The sequence below is a fragment of the Protopterus annectens genome, chromosome 7.part0 (assembly GCF_019279795.1).
Source record: "Protopterus annectens isolate FY-2018-M chromosome 7.part0, PAN1.0, whole genome shotgun sequence".
In the NCBI taxonomy this organism is placed as follows: domain Eukaryota; kingdom Metazoa; phylum Chordata; order Ceratodontiformes; family Protopteridae; genus Protopterus; species Protopterus annectens.
Genome location: NC_056739.1, coordinates 921804809 through 921829892, shown reverse-complemented (window position 1 = coordinate 921829892; position 25084 = coordinate 921804809). Strand labels below are relative to the sequence as shown.

Below are 25084 nucleotides of genomic sequence, written 5' to 3'. Positions count from 1 at the left end.
TGCTGAAAATGGGCTCTGGCCCAGTCAGACTTTCCCAGTAAACAAATGTTAAGTAATTAAATAAATAAATGCATAAATATGGAAGGGCAGTACAACAAAGCCACTTGGCTTAGGATCCATAGTCTACTACTTAATAGGAGGACAGGCTAGAAAAAGTGTGTGAACTGTGGTGAGAGAGAGGTTTCAGAAGGCAGTGAAGGATGTCATCAGAATTAGTGATAGACTCATGCCAGTCAGACTCTAGTGTAATGACAGTATTCATAATCATAGCCTGTGTCCCTCAGCAGGATTGTGATGGTGAAGAGTGCAATCAGATGGCAGTTGCAGGACTTACTACACAGACCAGGACAATGTGAATTGGTGTTGATAATGGGTAACTTGAATGCACATATTGGGACAGACAGAACAGGATATGAGGACTGCCTGGGTCCACATGGGTGGGGTAACAGGAATAAAGAAGGAGAGCCCATTCTAGACTTCTGTCTGGCAAAGGGCTTGATAGTAGCCAACACATGATTCAGAACGAGAGACAGTCACAAGATCACATACAAGAATGGCCAACATGCAACTCAAGTAGGCTTCCTCCTGGTAAGGAAAGGGCATCCCCACTGAAGCAGTCGGCCCACAGTATAAACCACTGGTTGCCACAGTCAGCTGCAAGCAGTAGTCACAGAAAGCTCTAAATCAACAGGGACCAAGCTGATGACATGGAAGTTGACTGGATAGAAAGTACAACTGTTCAAGGAGTTACTCAGGGCTCTAACTCCCCATGAAGAGGAGGAAATAGGTGAAGTTGAAGAAGAATGGCAGCACCTCAAAACAGCATGTGTGAGAACGACAGAACTGATATGTGGCAGAGCCAGATATGGGAATAAGATACATAAGGAAAGCTGGTGGTGGAATGCAGAAGTGCAGGAAGTCATCAAAAGAAAGAAGGAGTTCAGGAAAAAGTTGGAGATAGAAAAGACAGACCACGCTAGGAAGGAATATTGGTTGGCTAACAAACAGACTAAGAAAGGAGTTGCAGTAGCAAAGTACAAAGCATCAGAGGCACTCTACCAGCTTCCGGAAAGTGCCTCAGTAGGTGGCTCAAAGAAACTATATTAAGTTGCAAAGCAAAGGCAAAAAGATATGGAAGTTAGTCAGACACCCTTCATAAGGGTTGCCAGCAACAACATTCTCACCAGTCCACAGGACATCAAAGGCACATAGGAGTACTTCCGGCAGCATCACAGATGACTGGCGAATATGCATACTTATGCCAGTGTACAAGAAGAAAAGGGACATCCACAACTGTGGGCAGTGCAGAATTATCATTCTCCTGTCACATTGCGTGGAAGTTCTGGAGAGGGTGATTGATAAACAATTGCACAGAGCAGTAGAAAGTAAGATGGGAGATGAGCAGTTCAGATTCAGATCAGGATGCAGCACAACTGACCCAATGTTTGCAATGAGACATTTGAGAAGAAGCCAGAGATGAGAAAAAGAGTTAAACTGGGCATTCTTAGACTTGGAGGATGCATATGACGAGGTCCCAAGAAAGCTGATTTGGGCAGTCCTGTGGTGGTTCAAAGTCCCAAAAGCATTGGGAGAATTAGTGCAGGCTATGTACAAAGATCCAATGACTCAAGTACAAACAGCATTCAGTCTCACAGAGGGGTACCAAATGGGAATTGGTGTGCATCAGGGTTCATCTCTGAGTCCACTGCTGTTCATAATGGTGATGGACTACATTAGCAAACAGGTCGAAGGGGACAGATCAACAAAGTTGCTGTATGCAAACAATGTGGTATTACAGGCAGATGCTGAGCAAGAACTTTAGCAAAAGGTAGGGGAATGGAATGAAAAACTGAAGGCACATGGAATGAAACTAAGTATAGATAAGACAGTGGTAATGGCAACAAACTGAGGAAATCTGAAGAGGATGAGAAATGAGATAGAAGGGAAGATAGTGGAACAGGTTAACAGCTTCAAGTATCTGGGAGGGGTCATTGAGGAGAAGGGAAGTCTGAATGAAGAGGTCAAAACTAGAATCAGTGGGGCTGCAGCAAATTGGCATAGAGTGTCAGGTGTAGTGTATGACAGAAAAATGTCAAAGAAGGGAAGAGTAAGGAGTGCAAATCAGTGGTGCGACCAGTACTAGTGTATGGTACAGAAACCTGGGCAGTAAAGGCAGAGCAGATGAAGAAGTTAGAGGTGCCGGAAATGAAATGCCTGAGAAAGGTAGTAGGATGCACACTGTGGGACAGATGAAGAAATAAGAACATAAGACAGAAGCCAAAGTAGCTCCAATTGAAGAAATGATCAAAGAGCACAGATTATGGTGGTGCAGGCACATGTGCAGAAAAGCAGAAGACAATCTGGTGAAGAAGATTTGGGACAAGCAGGAAGATGGCAAGAGGAAACATGGGTGTTCAGTAAAGAGGTGGATGGATTGTGTAAGAGAAGATGTGTGACAGTAGGGCATGAGTGCTGAAGAAGGCGTGTGTGTGGCACTGAATAAAGAGGGTGACAGTTAACATGACACCCCGACCCCATGTAAAAATGGGGAAAAAGGGTATCTTCATCATTGCCATGTGAAGTCATCAAAATTTAAGGCCAGGAACATTTTTATCAAGATACACAATCATTTTATGAAGAATGAAGAAATTCATGAACAATGTGGAGACGTGATTTGAGAGATGGCTTTTTTCAGGCACTCAGATTACAAAATAAAGGCTAGCTGAATGCATTTTATGTTCTCATTGCTACATGTAGACATTCCTTCATTTCCTTATTTTTCTAGTATTTGCCTTTTGCCATTATTCTTACTGCTAACAGAATGATTCACTTTGAAGGTTTTTCTTTCATTGCCAGTCCCTCCCCTGACATTTAAGCAGATCAATACCCCTAGTTAATGACTGTATATGTGGCAGTTTACATAAGCCTTACTAAGTATCTTTTATTTTGTGTTGCAGAATCTTGTTCCTGATTGTATCATCCTGTTACCTGGCATTTCGAGTTTCCAGTCTTGAGCAACAACTCTCCTCTCTAAATTCAGATAACTACTTACCAGGTTTTGCAAGGTAAGGATTAAGTCATTTGTAGCCAGCTCCTGTACTGCATAGGATATTGCAAATCTACGTTGTTTTCAGCGAGCTTGCAAGCCAGTGAATTCCATTCTTCTAGCCAGAAGCACAAGAATTACCTAGAATTGTCTGCACTTTGTATTCAGATCTTCTGCTGATATTCTTGAAAGATAGAGTGTTTACAGCAGTAAAGTGCTGGCAGACACTAGCAGTAGTTTGTACAACAGGTGGCATACTCACCTTTGGTACAGAAGACTGTGGGTTCAATTCCCAAACCAAGTAGATCCATTTCTGGCACTGCAGTGCAGCATAAGAAGGGTGTTGCACTCCTGAGTGTGTCTTTCTTCAAATGAGATGTTAAACCGAGACTCCCATCTGTCTGAGTCAGTGGTAGTGCAGGTAGATGTAAAAGATCCCATAACTTCCATCAAAAAGAGTAGAGGAAGTTCCCTTATACCCTGGCCAAGTTTCCCTTAGTATTATAAATACCACCTCATGTCTCCTGTGTAAAGAGGCTATTAGCCTAGTGTGACTAACTCAATTAACAAAAGATACATAACTAAATAAATAAATAAAATAAAATAAAAATATGTTGCCCCTCACATGATCATATAAACAAGAAGATACAGATATATGATCTATTTTAATTGTATGTTCTTAAGCATTCTAATAATTTGAATTAGGGGAAATCTATGCTTTATTTCAACCTACAACAGTGAATTTCGGAGCATTTAAAAAGGAATGTCACAAGGTTTGTGTAATTTCATGTGTTTCTGACTGACTAGGTCATTTATTGACTGCGTTGTGTAGTCAGAAAAGAGAAAAAAGGTGACAAACATAACTTTCTCTCTCTTCTCCAAGTTTGTGTGACCTTGGAGAACATATATTTAGAGTCTGGGAGTACAGGAACTTAACCTCATATCAGAGGGTGCACGGGACTTGCCCCATTGCAAAAACAGTATTGTTTTTGTGTGTTTTGCAGTCTCAGAAGTGTGATGTTATTTTCTGTACACAGGCATAAATAGTAGTAATTGTAAAATGGTGACCAGAGAAGCAACAGTCTCACCTGTATCTGGATTATGTATCTTAACAAAACAAATATACCTCTCTAACTTTTGCTGACATAGTTTCACATCAAGAAACCTTTGGTCTGATGGGTTGAAGTCTTAACACCTTAATTTTAAATATGTGCTTTGCATACTCTGTCTTGTATTGCAAAAAGTATCTAAGACTGTCCTAGCTACTTCAGCCATGCCAAAGGCATCCTGTTTACCTGTAAGCAATTCACTATGGGTCACCAGTAAATTGCTGTGCAAAGTGTTACGGGCAGCATGTACCTTATTTTTGGCATCTAGCTCTTTAGATTACACAATATGAGTAATATGAGCTTTTAATATGTCCTAGGAAAAGCAAGCCAACTTATTGTCTGTATTTATCAATACATACTATACAGTATGTATCAACTCTGAAATTACACCTCCCACCTATAATTTATTTATTTATTTTTATTTTACATTTGTTTACCAGGAAAGTCCAACTGGACACAGGTCCTTTTTCAGTGGAGGCCTGGGGAGAAAAGCTCCAGATACAGTTTAGACAGTTCTACACAGGTCAATCAATTACAAATCACATATTACACAGTTCAGAGTTTCACATATCAAAAGGTACGAATCATCAGGTTATATAGCATAGATATCTATTAATAATAGTTGGCAAAAGATGACATACAGCAAAAATACAGCAAAAAACATTTACAGATATTTTCACATATCAGAACACAATGAGGAACTGTAGTAGATATTTACATAAGTAGGTGGTGCCAGTATAATACTTCACATAGAAACTTTGAATGTTATTTAACAAGTATAGTGTTTTTATTTTATATCCAGGTATATGGTGCAGTTATAGTAAACATATTTGGTGGACTATTTACTCTACAGAAATTAGATTGAGATTAGGTTTAGATGAGGGATGAGTAGCTGAACAATGTTTATCCTGGGGAGTCACAGGAGCATAACCAGGAATCCATATAATATTATTTTATTTATTATTTATTTTACATTTGTTGACCGGGCTAGTCTAATTGGATACATGTCCATTTTCAGTAGAGGCCCGGGGAGATAAGCTCCAAGATAGGACAATGGAATTAACACAATAATAACTAGGAAACATGAGACAAATAAATCCTATTAACAGTAGATATTAGAGGTTATTACAGTAAAATTTACAGTGCAGAATACAGGCATAACATGGGATGTTAATACAATCAAGGTATTCTATAGATAGATAGTATAATAGATTAAATAAGACGGAGTTGCTGTTAATGAATAGACAGGGTAGGAAGAGCAAAGTATTTAGAGACATATAGACTAGTCAGGTTTTGAACAGGGGCATAACTAGTGAGTTTTGAGGAACACTTTCAATTTGTTTTTGAAACAGGATAGTGAGGGAAGTGTGGAGAGTTCATTTGGGAGGAGATTCCAGGCTTTTCCAACAATATTAGAAAAAAAGAGAGTCACCAGCCTTGTTGTTTGGCTTAGTGGTATGTACTAGAAGTTTCTGAGAAGACCTTAAGGATTCCAGGTTTTTATAGGCAGTGATTAGTGTGGAAAGAATAGGTGTTTTGGAAGGTTTGTAAAGAGTGTTGTGGGCTATAGTTAGTTGATGGAATTTAATCAGATTTTATAATTCAAGCCATCCCAGCTGCTTTAAATTAATGCACTGATGGGTTCTGAATGGGTTGCCTGTTGCAAATCTGGAAATGTTATTGTAAGACATTTCCAATTTGCTAAGATTATTTTTAGATAGGTTAGTAAAAATAGGTGACGCATAAAGAAGAGAAGAGATTAGATGAGTGTGTGCTATTGTGGTTCTAGCTGAAGGTAGGAGGAAGGATTTTATCCTATAGAGAGAGCCTAGCTTTTTGTTGACAGTTTTTATAGTATTGTTAATATGGGTATCGAAGTTCAGATTATTGTCAATGGTGACACCTAATAGTTTGGTGGTTGGTTCAGGGGATATAATAGTTTTATTTTAATTCAATGGGGGGGACTTCTTAGTGGGAGAGAAAAGGAGGAATTTAGTCTTTTTGGGGTTTAGGAGAAAGCATCTATGTGTGAACCATTGCTCAACTGTGTTAAATACTTGTTGGGTAAGAGAGAGAAGTTCAGAAGAGGAGAGGGCTGAGCATATCAGTGTAGAGTCCTCCACATATTGTATGCATGTAGCTTGGGGGATGGCAAGGTGAAGGTCATTAATGAATATGGAAAAAAGTAGGGGTCCAAGGATGGATCCTTGAGGGACACCCAGGTTGATGGGCAGGTGAGTAGAGAGAGACTTGTTCCAAAGTACGGCCTGTTGTCTTTTATCGAGGTAGGACTGGAACCACTTTATGGAGGATGAATCTAGTGACAGGGATTTCAGTATTTTGATGAGAATTTGGTGATTTACCATGTCAAAAGCTTTAGACAGGTCAATAAATAGTGCTGAAGAGAGTTTCTTTAGATTGCGGTTTTTATTGATACAATCTAGCACAAAGATGAGCGGGGCGGTTGCCCTTCATCAGATAAAAAAACAATAATGACCAATCAGTGTTCAGTAACAATTCAAGAATCCATTTGGATTCAGCTAATTCAGTATTCAACTTGATATCACCCCCCCTGTTGGTCAATTTTAAATTCACAATAACCCTAAAAGTAAACTTGTGTCATCATTGTTCCTTATACTGAATGAATGTTGAAAATTCTTGTTTTAACATTTGATTGGTTTTCCCAACATAAAACAGTTACATGAACTGCATTCTGCTATATATACTAAATCTGTAAACTGATACACCTTCCCACTAATAGGATGTTTAAACTCAACTCCTTTTTGATGCTACAACAACCACATGGTATGGTTCCTGCCTTGCCTATTTTTGACCTAACATCACTAAGGTTACATCTCTCTTTGCAGAGTATATCCTTTAAATTCTTACTTCTTTTATAAATAATTTGGGCAGCTGTTTCCTTAACAGAGGATATGATAAGAGAATGGTGGGGGAAGCTATTAAGAAGACTAAACCACTTAGAGCTAATACATATAGACCCTGGCTGGATCGCACAGATAATGTGGAACAAGAGGGCCATACATGATAGACACAAAGTAGCACTAACTTATGGTAGTGATATAAAAGGCATTAGTAATATAATACGTGACAATTGGAATATTTTAGTCAGCGATGATAGCTTGAGAGATTTAGCTGGATCCAAGCCCAACTTTATTTATAAAAGCATCAAAACATTTACTGAACACTGATTGGTCATTATTGTTTTAAAAAGAATTTTAAAATGTATCCTTTTATCTGATGAAGCATCTTATATTTATGGTATGGTGATATTAAAACAAGTTTTTATCCAAGAGCAGTATCCAGTATCGTTAATTTTGTGCTACTTTTGTGTTCTGTTTGGAAATAGACCTTTTCTTCTGTTTTGTATTGATACAATCTGTGAAGGAAAGGAGGGCAGTAGTAGTGCTATGTGATGGTCTGAAACCATGTTGACAGTTGGCTAGTAAGTTATTTTGTGTTAGATGGTTGAGTAATTGTCTGTGAATGCATTTTTCCATGATCTTTGCCAGAGGTGAGAGGAGGGCAATGGGGCGGTAATTGGAGAGTTCAGTGGATTGACCTCCTTTGTGGAGGGGGATAATATGGGAAATGTTCCATAAACTGGGGATATAACTTTCAGTAATAGTTCTATTGATCAGGATAGAAATGGGATAGGCAATAGCTTTGGCGGATTGTTGTAGGAATTCAGCAGGTAGTTGGTCAGCTGAGGGTGAGCATGGTTTCTGTTTCTGTAAAAGGGATAGAATATATGATGTTGGGATGGGTTGAAAATGAAAAGTATGGGGTGAGGATGATTCATCGGAAGGTAGAGTGAAGTTGTTAGGTGATAGTTGACTAGCTAGTGTTTGTATAGCATCAGTAAAAAATCTTGAAAAGCATTAGCTATATGTATTGGTTGTTTGTGTTCAGTGTTTTAAGGGTTTGGAGTAGTGGATTGCCCTGGATGGAGTAGTTGGTTGATACTAGACCAGAATTTCTGTGGCTTGTTTTGACTAGCTTGTTGGGATTGCAGGTAGTAGTTTTTTTGGTTAGATATTATAGTTTTCTTAGTTTCATTTCTTAGTTGTCTAAATATTTGTTGGTCTATAGGGTTTTCTGTTTTCCTCCATTTTGCCCAATGTTTGTTTCTTAAATTTATTTTATGTTTGGTTTCTTTAGAGAGCCATGGAGCATGTTTGGTTTTAGTTCTAATTAGTCTGGTTGGGGCATGGTGGTTGAGGATGGCAAGGAAGTTGGAGTTAAAGTAACTAACGGCTTCATCTAAAGGAAAGTTTTGTAAGGGTGACCAGTCGCATGCTCTTAGTTGCAACTGGAACAGTTCAGGGTTAAAGTACTTTTTAGACCTGATGTTCACTGATGTTGGGGAGGGAAAGTTGGTTTTATGTCTGATGATATAGGTAAGAGAGTGGTCGCTTAAATCATCAGGGAGGGTTCCTCAGTCATAAATGTGAGAATGATGGTTAATGAGAATCCAGTCTAATAAGCTAGATTTCTTGTTAGATGTATTTATCCTGGTAGGGGAGGTAATGGTTTGGGAATACCCATATAGGTTTATATGGTTTGTGGGAAGGCTGCTGCAGAAGCAGGTCCAGTCAATATTTGTGTCGCCTAGAATAATAGTTTCTTGAGGCAGGTTTTGGGACAGCCAGTAAAGTATATTTTCCAAGGTCACTGTGTTATTACCAGGAGGTAGATATATACAGATAATATAGATGGATATGGAATTGTTAAGAAGTTTGGAGATAAGAATTTCTGCATTGGAGTCTATAGGTAGTTTACAGTTATGAGTGGTTAATTGTAAGCTAGATTTATATAGGATAGCAACCCCTCCACCTTTCTTGGATGTTCGGTCTAGTCTCAGGATATTATATCCAGGTGGGATGATTTCATTGTCTTTGGTTGTAGGTTTTAACCAAGTTTCTGTTAAGCAGAGAATATCAAAGGAATCGATTTCAGTTAGAGCTTGGAGTTGAGTTACTTTATTGTTTATACTTCGTATATTAATATGAGCAATTAAAAGGGAGTTATCTGGTTTGGATAGGGCTTGGGTAGGTAATTCTTTGAGGTTGAGGAGAGAGGTAGGAGTTGTTGGGGGGCCTGGGTTAGGGTGAACATCACCATCCTTTAAAGAGAGTAGTAGGCTTAGATAGTGTGGGTTGGGGAATTTGTTGTATAGAGATAGACATTTTTGCGGGTTTAGATTGTTGTATTTTGCATGTAGTGTTCTATGATATTTAGGAAGTATGTAGTTAGATGAGGATGTTATGTTAGCATGAATAAAATTGAAAGGTGAGTTTGGAGAGATGGTTTCTTTTTTGGGGTAGTTTTGGTTTGGGTCTAGTGGGTTTTCAAATGAGGTGAATAGATGGGTGAGGATTAAAGTAGGTAGTAGTGAGAGTGTGAATAAGAGTGTGAAAAAGGATGTGATGGATTGTTTATTCATTATATGAACTGATATAGGTTCTTTGTAGGTCGAAGATAGAAATGTATTGGGAGGAGGTCAGAGAGTGAGTAGAGTGTGGTGTGATAGGAGGAGAATAGTGAGAAGTTAGTATTACTGGAGATGGGTAACAGGAGAGTGTTTAGGAGAAAAGATAGTGGGAAAGAGTGTCTTTGAAGAGGAAATGGTAAGATCACGAGGTATGATTAGAGAGTAATGGGAAGAGGAAGGGGTGTGGTTAGTAAGTATAAAGGTAGGACCCCTGGGGTGGGTGGGAATTGAGGGTAGGGAGGGGAGCAGAGTGAGCCTGCAGGGCGAATGGAGCGGGTAGAAACAGATACTGGAGCAGTTGATGAAAAACAATCAGCTAGGGTAAGTCTAGTGGTATAATGGAATAGAATAGGGGCTAAAAGGTGTCTATAGTCTATAGATATGAAGGGGAAAAGAAAAAAAAGAGAGAGAGGACTAGACAGGTGTCTGTGGACAGTAGAAATGAAGGAAAAAACAAAAGAGATAGCTAAATAGCACTTCTGGGACTGCTGAAGTTAAGAACTGAGGTAAGGAGTTGATAATGAGAAAAAAGGGTAAGAGTAGAAAATGTCAGGAATTAGGGTGCCATCTAGTGGGCAATTCAGGTATTGCAGTCTTGATTGAGAGGGAGTAAAAATAGTAGACTACAGTTGTAAAGTGAGAAAAAAAAGAAGAAAGACAAGGGGGTATCTATACAGGTAGTAACTATACAGCTGTAAAGTGAGAAAAAAAGAAAAACAAATGGGGTATCTATACAGGTAGGAGGGGTTGAGATAGTGAAGGTAATGCAGAAGGGGAAACAAAGGCTGCTGGCTGTCCTATCTCAGGCCTGGGTATAACAATTATATTTCTGGTACAGTCAATAGAAAGTCTTTCTAGTTGGAATTATTCAGCAGACATACTTTACTGTTGTCCTTGAAAGGGGATTGTAGGATTGTTTTGCAGTGAAGTGACCCGCTGATATTTGGAGAGGGTTCCTAGCTTCCTGCTGACTAGCACTTGAAGCCCAGGATGAGTATAGTAACTTTAGGAGGCAAGAGAGAAAAGATAGAGGATAAGAGTCATAGATAACAAAGCAAGGCAGAACTTCACAAAATAACAGTAATCAAACCCTGACTCAATTATTGCAGTATCCAATGTACATTTCAAAAACCATATGCATAATTGAATAAACAGTCATTCACAGGGACATAAGAGCTGGTTAGCAGTAATACATATTAATTATTTGGTGGCAGCAATGCAAGGTATATGATGCAGCACTTGTGTACCCCTATTGTATAACAATATAAATATAGACAGCAGTTAAAAAAAATCTGTTCTACTTGGCAGCAGTAGATAACTAATTAAACCAGAGTTTATAAATACAAGTAAGGACTTTGCCAGCAGCAGTATAGGACATTATAAAACAGTAGTTATCAACCAGTAAATATAGAAAGCAGTTAACAAGCAATTCTGCTCTATTCGACAACAGCAGTAAAGCTAATTACATCAGAGTTTGTAAATACTTATAAAGACTTGCCAGCAGCAATATATGACAACTTTAAAACAACAATAATCAGCCCCTTTTGTTAGCACTGTTGGAGTGGGGGTACATTTAACCCTAGCCCTTTATTGTTCTCTATGTGGATGTTGTGACTTTAAGAGCCATTTACTGGCTTTTAAGGGAGGTTGAGAATATGAGAAATATTCTCCTTTCTAGGGTAAGCATTCAGGTGGCATTGCAGTAGCCTTATTTTTGTATGATAATGAAATTATTGTGCTAAGAAGTGGAGTCCAAAATTAATCCGATATCGGGCTTTTAACTGAGGACTTAGATATGTCTAAAAGATCCTCAGGTAAGGAAAAGCACTTGGGTGGTGCTATAGTAATCCTTTAAGCACTTATTAATGTTCTATAAGGAACCTTTAAGCACTTGTTAACGGTCTATAAAGAACCAGCACTCACAGGGCGGTATATTTTATAGAGCCATTTCCTACCTTCCATAGTGGAGTTAGACTTGTTACTGTATCCACTGGTAAGGGAGGGTGCTTAGGTGGCGCTGTATCAAATCTTATTGCATACTGGGTGCCCAATAAAGAATGGGCATGCTAAATAGCTACTGTAGTTCTGTAGTATGCTTTGAGAAGCTTTTTGAATTGGGTAGGGAAGCACATGGAGGTTAGGTGGTAAGGTAAGGAGTTCCAAGCTTTAGCTGTGGAATAGCTAAAGAGAGATTTTCCTGCATCATTGTTATGTTTGATTACTTCTAGGTGGTTTTGGGTGCTGGATCTTAAGGTTCTAGTGGTGGAGTAAGGTATAATTAAATTTTGAAGAGCTGGAGTTTTAGTTGATTGGTAGTAAATTTTATGTCCAAATGACAATTGTTTGAGTTTCAATAGCTGAGGTAGCTCAAGCCAACCCAGTTGCTTGAGAGCTACACAGTGATGGGTCTTACATGGGGTTTCAGTAGCAAATCTAGCAATCTTGTTATAGCAGGTTTCTAGCTTGTGTAGGTCGGCTTTGCAGTGGTCAGTAAGTACTGGAGATGTGTAGAGGAGGGTAAACAGCAGATGTGTTCTGGCTGTGGTGGTTTTAGTTTGTTTAGTAAGAAAATTTTTATTGTCATAAAGGAGACTGAGATTTTTATGAGCCTTTTTGATAGTTTGGGCTAAACGAATGTCATATTTAATGTTGCAATCTATTTCTACCCCTAAGTGTTTAGTGTGGGAGGTAGGGCTAATTTTTATTTTATTCGTAACGGCCATATGAAGAGGAAGGGTGGTGGTATTACTTTAATATTTCTGAACTACTGCCACATTTCCCCAGTACCAAAATTCTGTTCAGCAGAGCTTCTTACTACCTTCCTAAAAATAAACAATTATAAACAATTCTGTATTTTTGTCCTTTACATCTCTGCTGTCGGCGATACAGCTATATTAGAATATATCCCACAATGGATATCCATAACAATTCCACAACCAGTGGCGGTGACTAAATCACGCTGAATCAAAGGGGTGTGGTCAACCATAAAGGGGAGGCTATGCACAAAACCACAAAAACTAACTTTAATTAAATATTGCCCTGGGTGGCAAACCATCATTATGAAAGTCCAATCAAGACAAAAAAGAATAAAAATATTTCAATGCATTGGCTTAATATCTGGATGGAAACAAAAGGTTGTGAGGCATGAAAAAATAAATTACTTTTAAATACATTACTGGAATGCCAGTCAAAATCAAGTATAAGAAAATCAACTCAAACTACTTCTCCTTGCACTGCAGTTCTAATTATAATATATTCAGCTTTATTAAAGTACCAAGCAACATGCTGAAAGTAGAAATCTATGTGATGCCCCCACTTGTAAAAATGTTTCTTATCCAAAAAGACCTGCTGCCTGACAGCGGTTCATGGGGAAAACATGATAAAAGTAAAAAATGAAAAGCAAACAAGAAACAAGCTCAATATACATTGCTTAAAGGATTACTGTACAGGTTATGGACCACACATGATTGGCATTCTGTTTAGTTTACGGGTAAAGCCTGTAGAGATGACTGGAAGTCTCCAACAAGTGTAATGAGCTTTTAAAATAATGGAATCCTGTCCTTTAATACCCAAGGCTTATACATTATCTAGTCAAGTATTCTCTGCATGGCAACAACAGAAAGGCTTTCAATGTTGGCAATTCTTTAACAGTATGATTGCTACTTAAACACAGAGCAACAGGCACTTTGAGTAATAAGCATAAATCAACAGTACAAAAATATGACAGAAACCAGACCATTCTGCAAAATCAAGGACAGATGAAAAGCCACTGTAGTACTTATGCAGTGTGTCCGCTTGGACACATCCAGAGTCACATGTCACAATTTGAAATCTCTCTGGCTGACTGTGATGGCCCTGACACATTTGTCATACCTCTCAACTTCAAGAGCAAGAAATCTGGACAAAGCCATACACAGAAGTGGGACAAAGGCACAACAAGAAGGACAATTTTTAAATATTGCTCTAATAAACTTAGAAAGATAATAGAATAGGTCTTGCATTAGTATGAATTTTCTGAAGGGTATAAAATCTGAAACTCAAATGTCTTTTCTAACTTCAGTCTTTAGTGATTTGTCACACAATTTTATGAAAATGGACCAAAAATGTGATGCAAAAATATAAAATAGACACACAATACAGCTTCTACCTGTCAAAGAAGGGACACTTTAATATTAGTACTGCTACCTTGAGCAGCTGACAAAATAAAAGAATCTACATGCATTTCAAGTAATCTATAACTTTGATTATTACAGTTATTTCTTAATTGTAAACCCTCCATGTTTTCTTCCAAAATTGCTATTTTATGGAGGGATTATTAGGGGAAGAGCAACATTTTGAGACAAAAATTGGGGACAGTTGAGAGGTAATTCTATAAAGCAATTTATTTGCATGTACCTCTCAACCTGTTAATGCAGTAAATCTGAACAAGGCCAAATATATTGGGGCACATATAAACAGTACTAAAATTGCTCTTGTATAAATTGAGACAGTTGATAGAACGGCTCTTACTTTAACATGCATTTTTATGAAGGTTATGAAGTCTGAAACTTATTATTTAGTGACTGCAAATCATTTAGGAATTAAAACTACAAATTTTATGAACAACAAACCAAAAATAAGAAGCAAAAATCTATTCATTCTTTGAAAATCTGGACAGTTGGGAGGTATAGTTCAGCTGGGCCTGTCTGAGTTTGCTGCCCTTCCCCTGACAAAATAATGGTTGAACTGGAGCCTCTGCCCATTTACCATAAACACTAATGTGCATACTGCTTTACTTCAATGATTGGACTTCATTTGAAAGTTTTATTTTGTATTTTACAGCACAAACATTAAGTCATTTCTCACATGGGGCAATGCAGTCTCACAATGAAAACTTAGCATTAAAACTTCTCTGCCCTTGAAACTCACATTCATTGAAACAGCATTGAAACCCACATTCAAAGAAAATACATTTTGCCAGTGGCAGATAAAGATTAATTTTGGGAATCATAGGCCCCTTGCATATGAAACATACATGTGCTCTTTGATACACCTTCCTCATTGTACTAAAAATTATATTCCTTGTACAATACAGTACACTTGTTAGAGGGTGTTTTAAATTTGTTTGAACATCTGCCCAGTTGAGAACATTTATCATAAAAAGTCTACTCAGACTACAGTCCATACACAATTCTACAGTCCACCATTATTAGTAAATATGCACAATTCCACAGTCCACCATTATTAGTAAATATGCACAATTCTACAGTCCACCATTATCAGTAAATAATTCTACAGTGCACCTTTATCAGTAAATATGCACAATTCTACAGTCCATATTCAGTGAATTCAGTTCTTGCCATAGCTGTCAACCTTAGCACAAAACAGTCCCAAAAATAGGGACAAATTTAAAATATTCATCTTATAAACTTAGAAAATTGCTAGAAAAAGGTTGTGCTACTATGTATTCTGAAGAACATGAAGTTTGAAATTCAAATGCCGGTCAATTCTACTGCGGACAGAACAAAAACAATTTTCAGCAGAGGACGAGGGATTAATACTGCAGACGTAAAATGGCAGGGCATCAGAGCAAATCCACACAAACACAGGCAGGAGATGCAGACTCCAAACAGAAGCCACCCCAACCAAGAATCAAACCAGAAAACCTATAGCTGTGAGGCAACAATACTACCACCGCACCATCAATTATGCAAGGAATTAAACATTCAGAAACCTGAAGTCTGAAATTCAAATGCCTGTCAATTTTAGACAGAACAAAAACAATTTTCAGCAGGGATTAAAACTGCAGACACGTCTTTGTAAAATGGCAGGGCACCAGAGCAAATCCACACAAACACATGGAGGAGATGCAGACTCACACAGAAGCCACCCCAACCAAGAATCAAACCAGAAAACCTATAGCTGTGAGGCAACAATACTACCACTGCACCATCAAATCTGCAAGGAATCAAACATTCAGAAACCTGAAGTCTGAAATTCAAATGCCTGTCAATTTTACTGCGGACAGAACAAAACAATTTTCAGCAGAGATGCAGGGATTAATACTTTGCAAAATGGCAGGGCACCAGAGCAAATCCACACAAACAGGGAGGAGATGCAGACAAAAGCCACCCCAACCAAGAATCAAACCAGAAAACCTATAGTTGTGAGGTAACAATACTATCACTGCACCATCAATTATACAAGGAATTAAACATTCAGAAACCTGAAGTCTGAAATTCAAATGCCTGTCAATTTTACTGGACAGAACAAAACAATTTTCAGCAGAGACAGGGATAAAACTGCAGACACATCTTTGTAAAATGGCAGGGCACCAGAGCAAATCCACACAAACACAGGCAGGAGATGCAGACTCCAACAGAAGCCACCCCAACCAAGAATCAAACCAGAAAACCTATAGCTGTGAGGCAACAATACTACCACCGCACCATCAATTATGCAAGGAATTAAACATTCAGAAACCTGAAGTCTGAAATTCAAATGCCTGTCAATTTTACTGGACAGAACAAAACAATTTTCAGCAGGGATTAAAACTGCAGACACGTCTTTGTAAAATGGCAGGGCACCAGAGCAAATCCACACAAACACATGGAGGAGATGCAGACTCCACACAGAAGCCACCCCAACCAAGAATCAAACCAGAAAACCTATAGCTGTGAGGCAACAATACTACCACTGCACCATCAAATCTGCAAGGAATTAAACATTCAGAAACCTGAAGTCTGAAATTCAAATGCCTGTCAAATTTACTGCGGACAGAACAAAACAATTTTCAGCAGAGACAGGGATTAAAACTGCAGACACATCTTTGTAAAATGGCAGGGCACCAGAGCAAATCCACACAAACACAGGCAGGAGATGCAGACTCCACACAGAAGCCACCCCAACCAAGAATCAAACCAGAAAACCTATAGCTGTGAGGCAACAATACTACCACTGCACCATCAAATCTGCAAGGAATTAAACATTCAGAAACCTGAAGTCTGAAATTCAAATGCCTGTCAAATTTACTGCGGACAGAACAAAACAATTTTCAGCAGAGACGAGGGATTAAAACTGCAGACACATCTTTGTAAAATGGCAGGGCACCAGAGCAAATCCACACAAACACAGGCAGGAGATGCAGACTCCACACAGAAGCCACCCCAACCAAGAATCAAACCAGAAAACCTATAGCTGTGAGGCAACAATACTACCACTGCACCATCAAGGATACGCAGGGAATTAAACATTCAGAAACCCTTAAGTCTGAAATTCAAATGCCTATCAATTTTATTTAACATTTTTAATCAGGACAGTCTGACTTGGAACAAATAAACAAATTTTGAGGCCCAGGAAGAAATAATGCAGACATGTCTTTGTAACATGGGAGGCACAAAAGCAAACCCACACAAACACAGGGAGAAGATACAGACCCCACAAAGAAGGAACCCCAGCCAAGAATCAAACCCAAGAACCCAATGCTACTACTACACCATCAAATATCAAGCATTGCAACATTTACAAACCACAGATATTATGAGGAACAGATCAGATCAAATATGACATACAGGGTACAGGGTTCCTACCACACCACCACACACACACAGCACAAGCACCATACACAAACTCCAGACACAAATAAAAAGAAAAATAAACATTGTAAATTGAAAGGCACCTTACCTGAATGAATACATCCAGAGTTATGCTGCTCCTCTTGCAGTCCGGACGCTGCAGACCGATAAGGTCTATGCGCATTGTGAAAGTCGCTAATTTTAAAAAATATTTTTTTTTTTTTTTTTTTTCTTCTTTTTCTTTTTGAGGGCTGCAGTCCGACAAAAAAAAATTCTACTAGGTGATGTGAATATCAACTGTTTGGACATAAACCCTAACTGTTCTACATGTAGCATGAGCTAATATGTTTCACACAACTAATCAATAGCCCCACACATTATAGCAAGACATCCACTTGCCTATTAGACTGGATCCGAGTATCAGACCTTAGCAAATACTCCACCACAGGTACAATGTCAGACTCTCTTAGTGATCATCTCTCAGTCTAAACAACCATAACTTAATGAAGAGATGATGCGGTTCAAATGGAGAGCTGATGGGGTCCAAATGGAGAGATGATTGGGGTCCGAGTGGAGAGATGAGTGAGGGCTGAATGGAAAGATGATAAATCAGCAAGCAAAGGAAAGTAGTATTGCTGGAACTGAATTCATCCTCAAGTCTTAGTAAGCACCTTCACAAGGCGGACCCTGTTTTTCACAAAATCTCACCAGGACATCAGTGATGTATAGACTGCATTTATATAGCAAATATCATGGACAGAAGTAGGTTAAAAAATAAAAAAAGATAGCTGGCACCCAGGATAAAAAAGTGCCCAATCCTGGTAGGCACACTGGTGCAAGAAGAAAATGACAGTGTAGAATCCTCAAGATACAGAAACATTCCTACAATGGGGTTAGGCCAGGTTCATGGTGAGGATGGCACCCCTGTTATAGAAGGAAGTATTAGTCCACAAAAACTGACAGGCCAGAAAAGAGCTATAAAAATTATAAAGTGGACTATTGAGGATAAAACAGACAGTCTGTATTGCTACTGTTATACAAAAAGCCCAGAATTTCTGGACAGAAGATATACACAAAAATTAAGAGAGAAATTAGAGGAAAGAAAAATACTTGAACAAGACAACTATCAAAAGTTTCAGATGCGAATCTGTGTTCATTAATGCAACAGATTTTTGAAAAAAACATTATATAGAGCGAGAAACCTTGGTCCTTTGGCAAAAGAAGCGACTGAGGAAGTGGGAAAATATAAAGAACATAATCTAGATATTTTTGAAAGGTATAAAAAAAAGAAATATGGGCATGCAAAAGAAAGAGATATCTGAAATGGTACAGTATTTAGGCAAAAGAGAAAGCCAAATTAATCAATAAAAATGAAGCCCCAAAGATATTCGAAGAGAAATAGAGGCAAAGGCATCCAGAAGTGGAAAATTTCACAATACAAAAACTAAGATCACAAACCAGGAATGTGGAACAGAAGATTAGTAAAGTACAAGTTAAAAACATAGAAGCTGAAGTTATGAAATACTTGCGAAATGAAGGATTTGGTGTAGAAAGTCTAACACAGCATGATGGAAAAATGAGTCAGTCCCCCAAGTAAGGAGAAATAGGAGGAGCAACAGACTTCTGAAGAAGAAATATGGACATGGGAACGAAAAAGAGATTTAATATGGTGTAGTATTTATGCAAAGCAGAAAGCAAAACAAATCCGTGCAAAAAGAACAGCATCTAAGATATTTGAAAAGAAATACAAAGGCATCTGGATATGGAAAATTTTGCAATACAAAATAAATTAGAAAACAAAAAGTAGAAAAGATGATTAGTAATGGAGAAATTAAAGAAATGGAAACTGAGGTTATGGATTACCTGCGCAGTAAAGGATTTAGTGTAGAAAATCTAACTCTGATAACACCACAGTAGGACAGAGCAATGGATCCCCAAATGAAGGAGAAACCAGTGGAGTAGGAGACGTGATCACTTGCCATATGAAGATACGTTGGAGCCTTCCACAGGAAACCAGTGCAAAAGTTCAGTTGGAGTTTCACAGCAAGGGAAGGAACAAGAAACTGTGACAACTCTGACGCAGTCAATGTTGTGGTGTGTTAGGCCAATGAGTTTCCATATGAAAGAGTAATGGATGTCACAGGATGAAACTGAAGAGAATATGGCACAGGAAGATGCTCTGGAACTTTCTGTAGAATGCCCACAGGAAATGGAGAACAAAGAATATGCCCTCAGTTTAGAAAATAATTATCTAAGAGAAGAGTTGCTTGATTTAATAGAGATGGACAGACATATTAAGATCAATGAAAGAAATCATAGGATCATAGAAAGTTATTAGGCTAATGACCCTAGGGCCCTTACAACCGTAGGCAAGTTCTACCCTTATTTCCATGATCAGCACCTATTGCCCTGTCCAAGAGGGACACAGGTGGAACCCCAGGCTGAATTTATGGTTACCCATCCAATAGTCCAGACTGCGTTTGAAGAGGTCCAATGTGGTGCTCTGTTTATATGAAGTGGGAGTCTGTTCTAAAGGTGTGGTAACCTCTGGGAAACAAATATGTCCCTCCAGCAGGTTCTGTTAGTGTCACATATCAGGTTAAGGTCTTTAGAGACAGTAACCCGTGTACCATTTGATTTGCAAATATGCAGCATTTCTACTAAAGCAGGGTCAGAGATTGCCTTATATGCAAGGCAGAGATTGCCTCTGAGTAGCTTGTAGGAAAGGGAATAAAGTGACAGTGATTTCAGACGATCCACATAGGACACATAGTGAAGACCTTGAATTTTCCTTTTGTCGAACCTTTGTGGTCTATCCAATTTCTGCATATGGTTGAAAAGGTACATACCAAAAGGGATGCTCTACTCAATTAATAAGGGAAGAGTGCAGGGTGGTTGTAACTTCCTTTTTTTTCTGGAGGCAATGCCGTTACTTATGAGATGAGCAATATAGAATGCCCTTCTTACCACTGTGGAGACATGGTGATCAAAGGTAAGGTTGCTGTCAACCTGTGTGCCCATGTCTCTCACCACTGAGTACATACTTAGGATGTTGCTATTGATGTGATAGTTAGCAGGAACATTGCTCTTACTGGAAGGGGTGATAATACATTTTTTTGCATTGAGTTTAAGGCCATGACTTTGGCACAAATCATTTGTTTGTGTAAGACCCTCTTGTACAATGTTGACATCGTTTGAAGATTCTGTGACTGCACCCAGTTTACAGTCATCAGCAAACTTTGTTAGCCACAGACCTTCAGTTTTTGCTTGTAATTTGGAGAAATAGAATTCCAAACAGTAGAAGTCCCAGGACTGATCCTTATGGAACACCACTGGTTACAGATCTCCTGTTGGAGGTGGATTCCCTCATTTTGACTATATGGGTGCTATCAGTGAGCCAGTTAGCAACCCATCTAATGATATATAAGGGTTAATGCTCGCTTGGTGAATTTGTCACTGATGCCAGAGTGGGGAATAGTGTCAAAAGCCTTGGCTAAGTCTAGATAGGTTGTATGCACAAATTTCTCCTCATCCTGGGCTTTGGTGACTGTCTTGAAGAAGTCCACCAGGTTTAACAGGCATGATCCCCCTTTGACAAATTCATACTAAGTAGGTTTAAGTGTTTGGAGATTACCTAGATCTTTGTTGATAAGGTCCATGATGATTCACTCCATATCCTTGCAGATAAGTCTAGTCAGGCTAATCAGTCTATAGTTCCCGGGTTCAGTAGAAGCACCACCTTTGTGCAAGGGGATAACGGTAGAAATTTTCCATTCGGCTGGGATGAAGCCAGTGTTTAGACTATAATTGAAAAGATTACCCAATGGTGTTGCTAATTGTTGTTGGAGCCCACGTAGGATGCAGTCTGGGATGTTATCAGGTTCCACAGATGCCGTGTTTTTGGCCTTAGAGAGGGCGTTTACAACCTGCTGTTAGAGATGCAAGGTAAAAGGTAAGAGATAGGTGGTAGGGATGTCTTGAGGTACATGTGGTGGGGACAGAGGAGTGAAGTTTTCACAGAACCTGTTGGCTAACAGATTGGCGATGTCCACAGGCTCAATACATGTGGTGTCATTAACTACCAGTTTGAAACAAATCTGGGCCTTTCCTTTTAGGTTATAGATGTAACTAAACAACACCTTATGGTTATCTTTAGTTGAGGAAGCTAATATGGATGTGTAGTTTGCTTTGAAGGACTTCACAAGAAGTCTTATTTGTTTTTTTAAGCTGGGGAGGGAGTGTTTCCAGTTTAGGGCTTGCTCTCTCTTACTTTTAGACAGCAATTTCTTCCTCTTATTATAAAGCCTGTTAATGACAGTTGTCCATCAAGCAGGTTTGCTGTTCCTTGAAGAGGAGTTTTGGTCCTATCAGGTACAGCCGAGTCAATGCAGTTATACAGGTGTTTGTATAAAGTACTGGTGTAGAACTCGGCGAGGTTGCCAGTTCCATCTCAGGTGGGAGGTACAGTGAAGCTATTTATATGATCATGAAAGAGGTATTTGCTTTGAAGAAGTTTTTTACTTTAGTTGCTGTGGGGGGGGGGGTTCAGGTATGATACTTACTTCAAATGAGACTGATTTGTGGTCAGATCTCACCAGGGAAGACCTCACAATGGGGTTACTACAGTGGTCCCCCATATTGGTAAACACCAGATCCAGGATGTTGGCACCCCTTGTGGGGGTGTCCAAGGGTATTGTAGCTAACAAAGTTGAGGAACCTTTGGGTAAGTGAGTTTGAGCATGAGTAATTTACCCAGTCAATGAATGGGTAGTTAAAGTCACACAAAACAATGATGTTTAGATGTATTTTGATAAGCTCAAGTAGATCCAAATAGGCAGAGTATATGTCCTGATTCATGGAGGGGGTCCTGTAGCTGGCAATGACTTGAATAGGTGTCCTACCAACAGTTAATTGCACCTGAAGTATCTCCAGGGAATCATACTGTTTAACCAATCTGGAGGTGTATTTATCTTTAATGAATATTGATACACTGCCTTCTTTAGTTTTCACACCTTCAGTTTGTGGTCTGAACATGTGGAAGAAGGTGTAACCCGGTTTGACTGGGTGCTATCCACAGCCTTTGAACCAGGTCTCCATGACTGCACAAATGTCTGCGGCTTCCAAGGTGAGGACAGCTTCCAGTGAGTGCAGTTTCATGTTAAGACTCCTGGTGTTTAGCAGCATAACCTTGAGGTTGTTTTTAGATGGAATATTTATGAAGGGAATGTTGTCCTTGAGACACTGCCTAAGAAAGGTACTATGGGGGTGGCAAGATCCTTAGCCAGTAGCCAAAACCCCAGGGGGGACAGATATAACCCATCTCTGGCAAAGCATCGAGGTCTGTCGATCATGTCATCCCAGACTGACAGATGCTGTATCCCCTTAGAATGACAGCAGAAACTAAGCCAATTATTGAAGTCAATCATCTTCTCTTTGTATTGAGGCATCTTCTAAGGTGAATGTAAAATGCTGCTTACGGCTACAGACATACTTGCCTGAGACACATAGTCCAAGAGCTCAGTCATGTCTCTCTTCTTATAGTCCAGAGAGGTATGCCTCAAGTCATTCACACCAACATGGACTATGAGAGAATCCTAACAGGACCTGTTGAAACACTTGAGTGCATGTGTGTTATGGAGGACAGCTGACCATGACGTTTTCTTTATCCATCCTGGTGAGAGGGACATCTGTGTGTCTCACGACTGAATCACCTATGACTAATATGTTTTGTTTTGTGTTTTGCCTTAAGGGCTTAACAGGTGAGACATTTGTGTGTGAGTTATTATGTATATTGTGTTCTGCAGAGGAAGTGTTATGTGTAGCCTGCTGGTGTTTGTATTTGGGAGGTCTCTTGGTGTTTAGGTATGTTTCTGGTGAGGACCTCCGCATATGTAAGTATGTGTGATGTGGGTTTGGGTGGAGTAGGAGGTGATGTGTGCACACTGACTGGCTGGTGTGTGAGAGAGCATGGATTCAAGGTTCTTAATATAGTTGAATCTCTCACACGTCGAGTTTGTGTAGACTAGGAGTAGAGAGTTGTCAGTGACAATGAAGCAGTTGCTACACTGCCTCAGGATGCCCATGTCAACCAAGCTCTTTGGAGAAACTGTGGGAAATTGTCTGTCCATAGTGTTAGGTAAATTTTTGTGGTCAGAAAAGAAGTTGCACTTAGGAATGGCTAGTGAGTGAGAGATGTGTTGGTACCTCTGAGGTCACCTAACAGTAGAGCAAGTCCGCAACAAACCTCTGGAGGACCACAAGCAAAGTGCTAAGGGAAGATTTAACAAGCATAACATCTGCATCTATAACCACCAATGGTAACCACTGCTACTCGGCAGTGCACTATGGTGCACTATATGCAAACAAGGACAAATGTGGGGCTTAAATAAAACAAGAAATAACCCTTTTAACTCAAACTAGCCAATAAGGATGCTCTCTCTTAGCTCTAGTCCAATCACCCTTGATTAGATAGGACCCATACAGCACTCTCCTCCCAAAAGGGTGCAGAAGGGCCTTATCCAACAAAGATGGCTTGAATTTGATGCTCAGAAAGTCAATAAACCCAAAATGTCAAAAGTTTGATAAAACAAATGAACACAGTAATCAGGAATGTTCATAAAATAGTGTGTAATAGAAGCAAATAGGATCTATTACTGTGCAGCTAAATTAATAACAGATAGTCTTAAACAAAAACACAGGGCAGTAAGGGAAAGGAAGGAGAGAAATCAAATGCCTTCGTGGAGGTATCAAATAATGAAAACTATAAAGCAATTAAGATAAGAAATGTCACTGTTAGAAGAGTACAGAAGAGGGAACAGATCAATACATGATAAAAGCAGTGCACAGTATCAGAAGAGATCAGGATCTATCAAGCACTATCGCAAAAAATAAACTAAAAATATCAGCATATGCAGAAAAAACTTAGATGATATGCAGATAAATATAAAGGAAAAGTACAAAATAAGCAATTTATTGATGACCCCCAAAAAATTATAGAGAATTGGGAAACAAGGCAAAAGGAAACACCACCAAAAAAAGAAGAAATAAATACATTTTGGAGAACTATCTGTGAAGATCATATGGAATGTAACAAAAATGATGACTGGATAGAAGAAGTAAAGGAAAGAATACAAAGTTCAAATTTATCAGATATGAAATGGGATGAAGTAACAACCAGAGAAATTGAAACAAAGTTAAGAAAAACTCCTAATTGAAAACCAGAAGCCCAGATGCAGTACCTAACTTCTGGCTGAAAGTGTTAACATCTTTATATGAAGATTTAGCCATGATTAAGAACTGTTTATATGCGCACGCCAAACAAACACCAGTCTGGTTAACAACAGGAAAAACAATACTCATGCTTAAGAGGGAACCTGCAAGGCATGCTAAAAACTGTTTCCCAAGAACTTTCCTTCTGACTACGTATAAACTATACAGTGGAATTGATGTCAACAGAGTTTATAGTCGTTTAGAAGAAATCTCGATCATGACAATAGAACAAAAGGGTAACAAAGTCATATGGAACAAAGGGTCGCTTGTTAAAGTCATAATGGAGAGCTGTAAAAGGGGGCAGAATCTAAATATGGCATGGAAAGACTACAACATCCCACATTCATGGATAAGAGTGCTTACAAATGGATAAGACACACCCTACACATTACATTACAGCGACCATGAAACAGTGGCAAACCACTTTGCAGTTAAGCGTGATAAAGGACAAATTATTATTCCAGGTATAACAATTCAAAGGGCAATATTCCAGGGTGACTTTGTCACCTCTGCTCTTTTGTCTTGCCGTGAACCCATTAAGCTGTCTAACAGGGTAGGTCATGGCTACAATTTAGCTCCCAGAAAGCAAAGTGTA

General features: G+C 39.0%; 1 protein-coding gene across 6 annotated transcripts in view; it reads left to right on the top strand.

Annotated features, from left to right (window-relative positions):
- GRAMD2A (GRAM domain containing 2A) overlaps positions 1 to 25084 on the top strand; it is a 797948-nt gene that overhangs the window by 746366 nt on the left and 26498 nt on the right. For all 6 annotated transcript variants that reach the window (XM_044077505.1, XM_044077503.1, XM_044077502.1 and 3 more), the window contains one exon: positions 2958 to 3065. In XM_044077505.1, coding sequence (XP_043933440.1) covers positions 2958 to 3065 — 108 coding nt within the window. The remainder of the gene's footprint in view (positions 1 to 2957; positions 3066 to 25084) is intronic.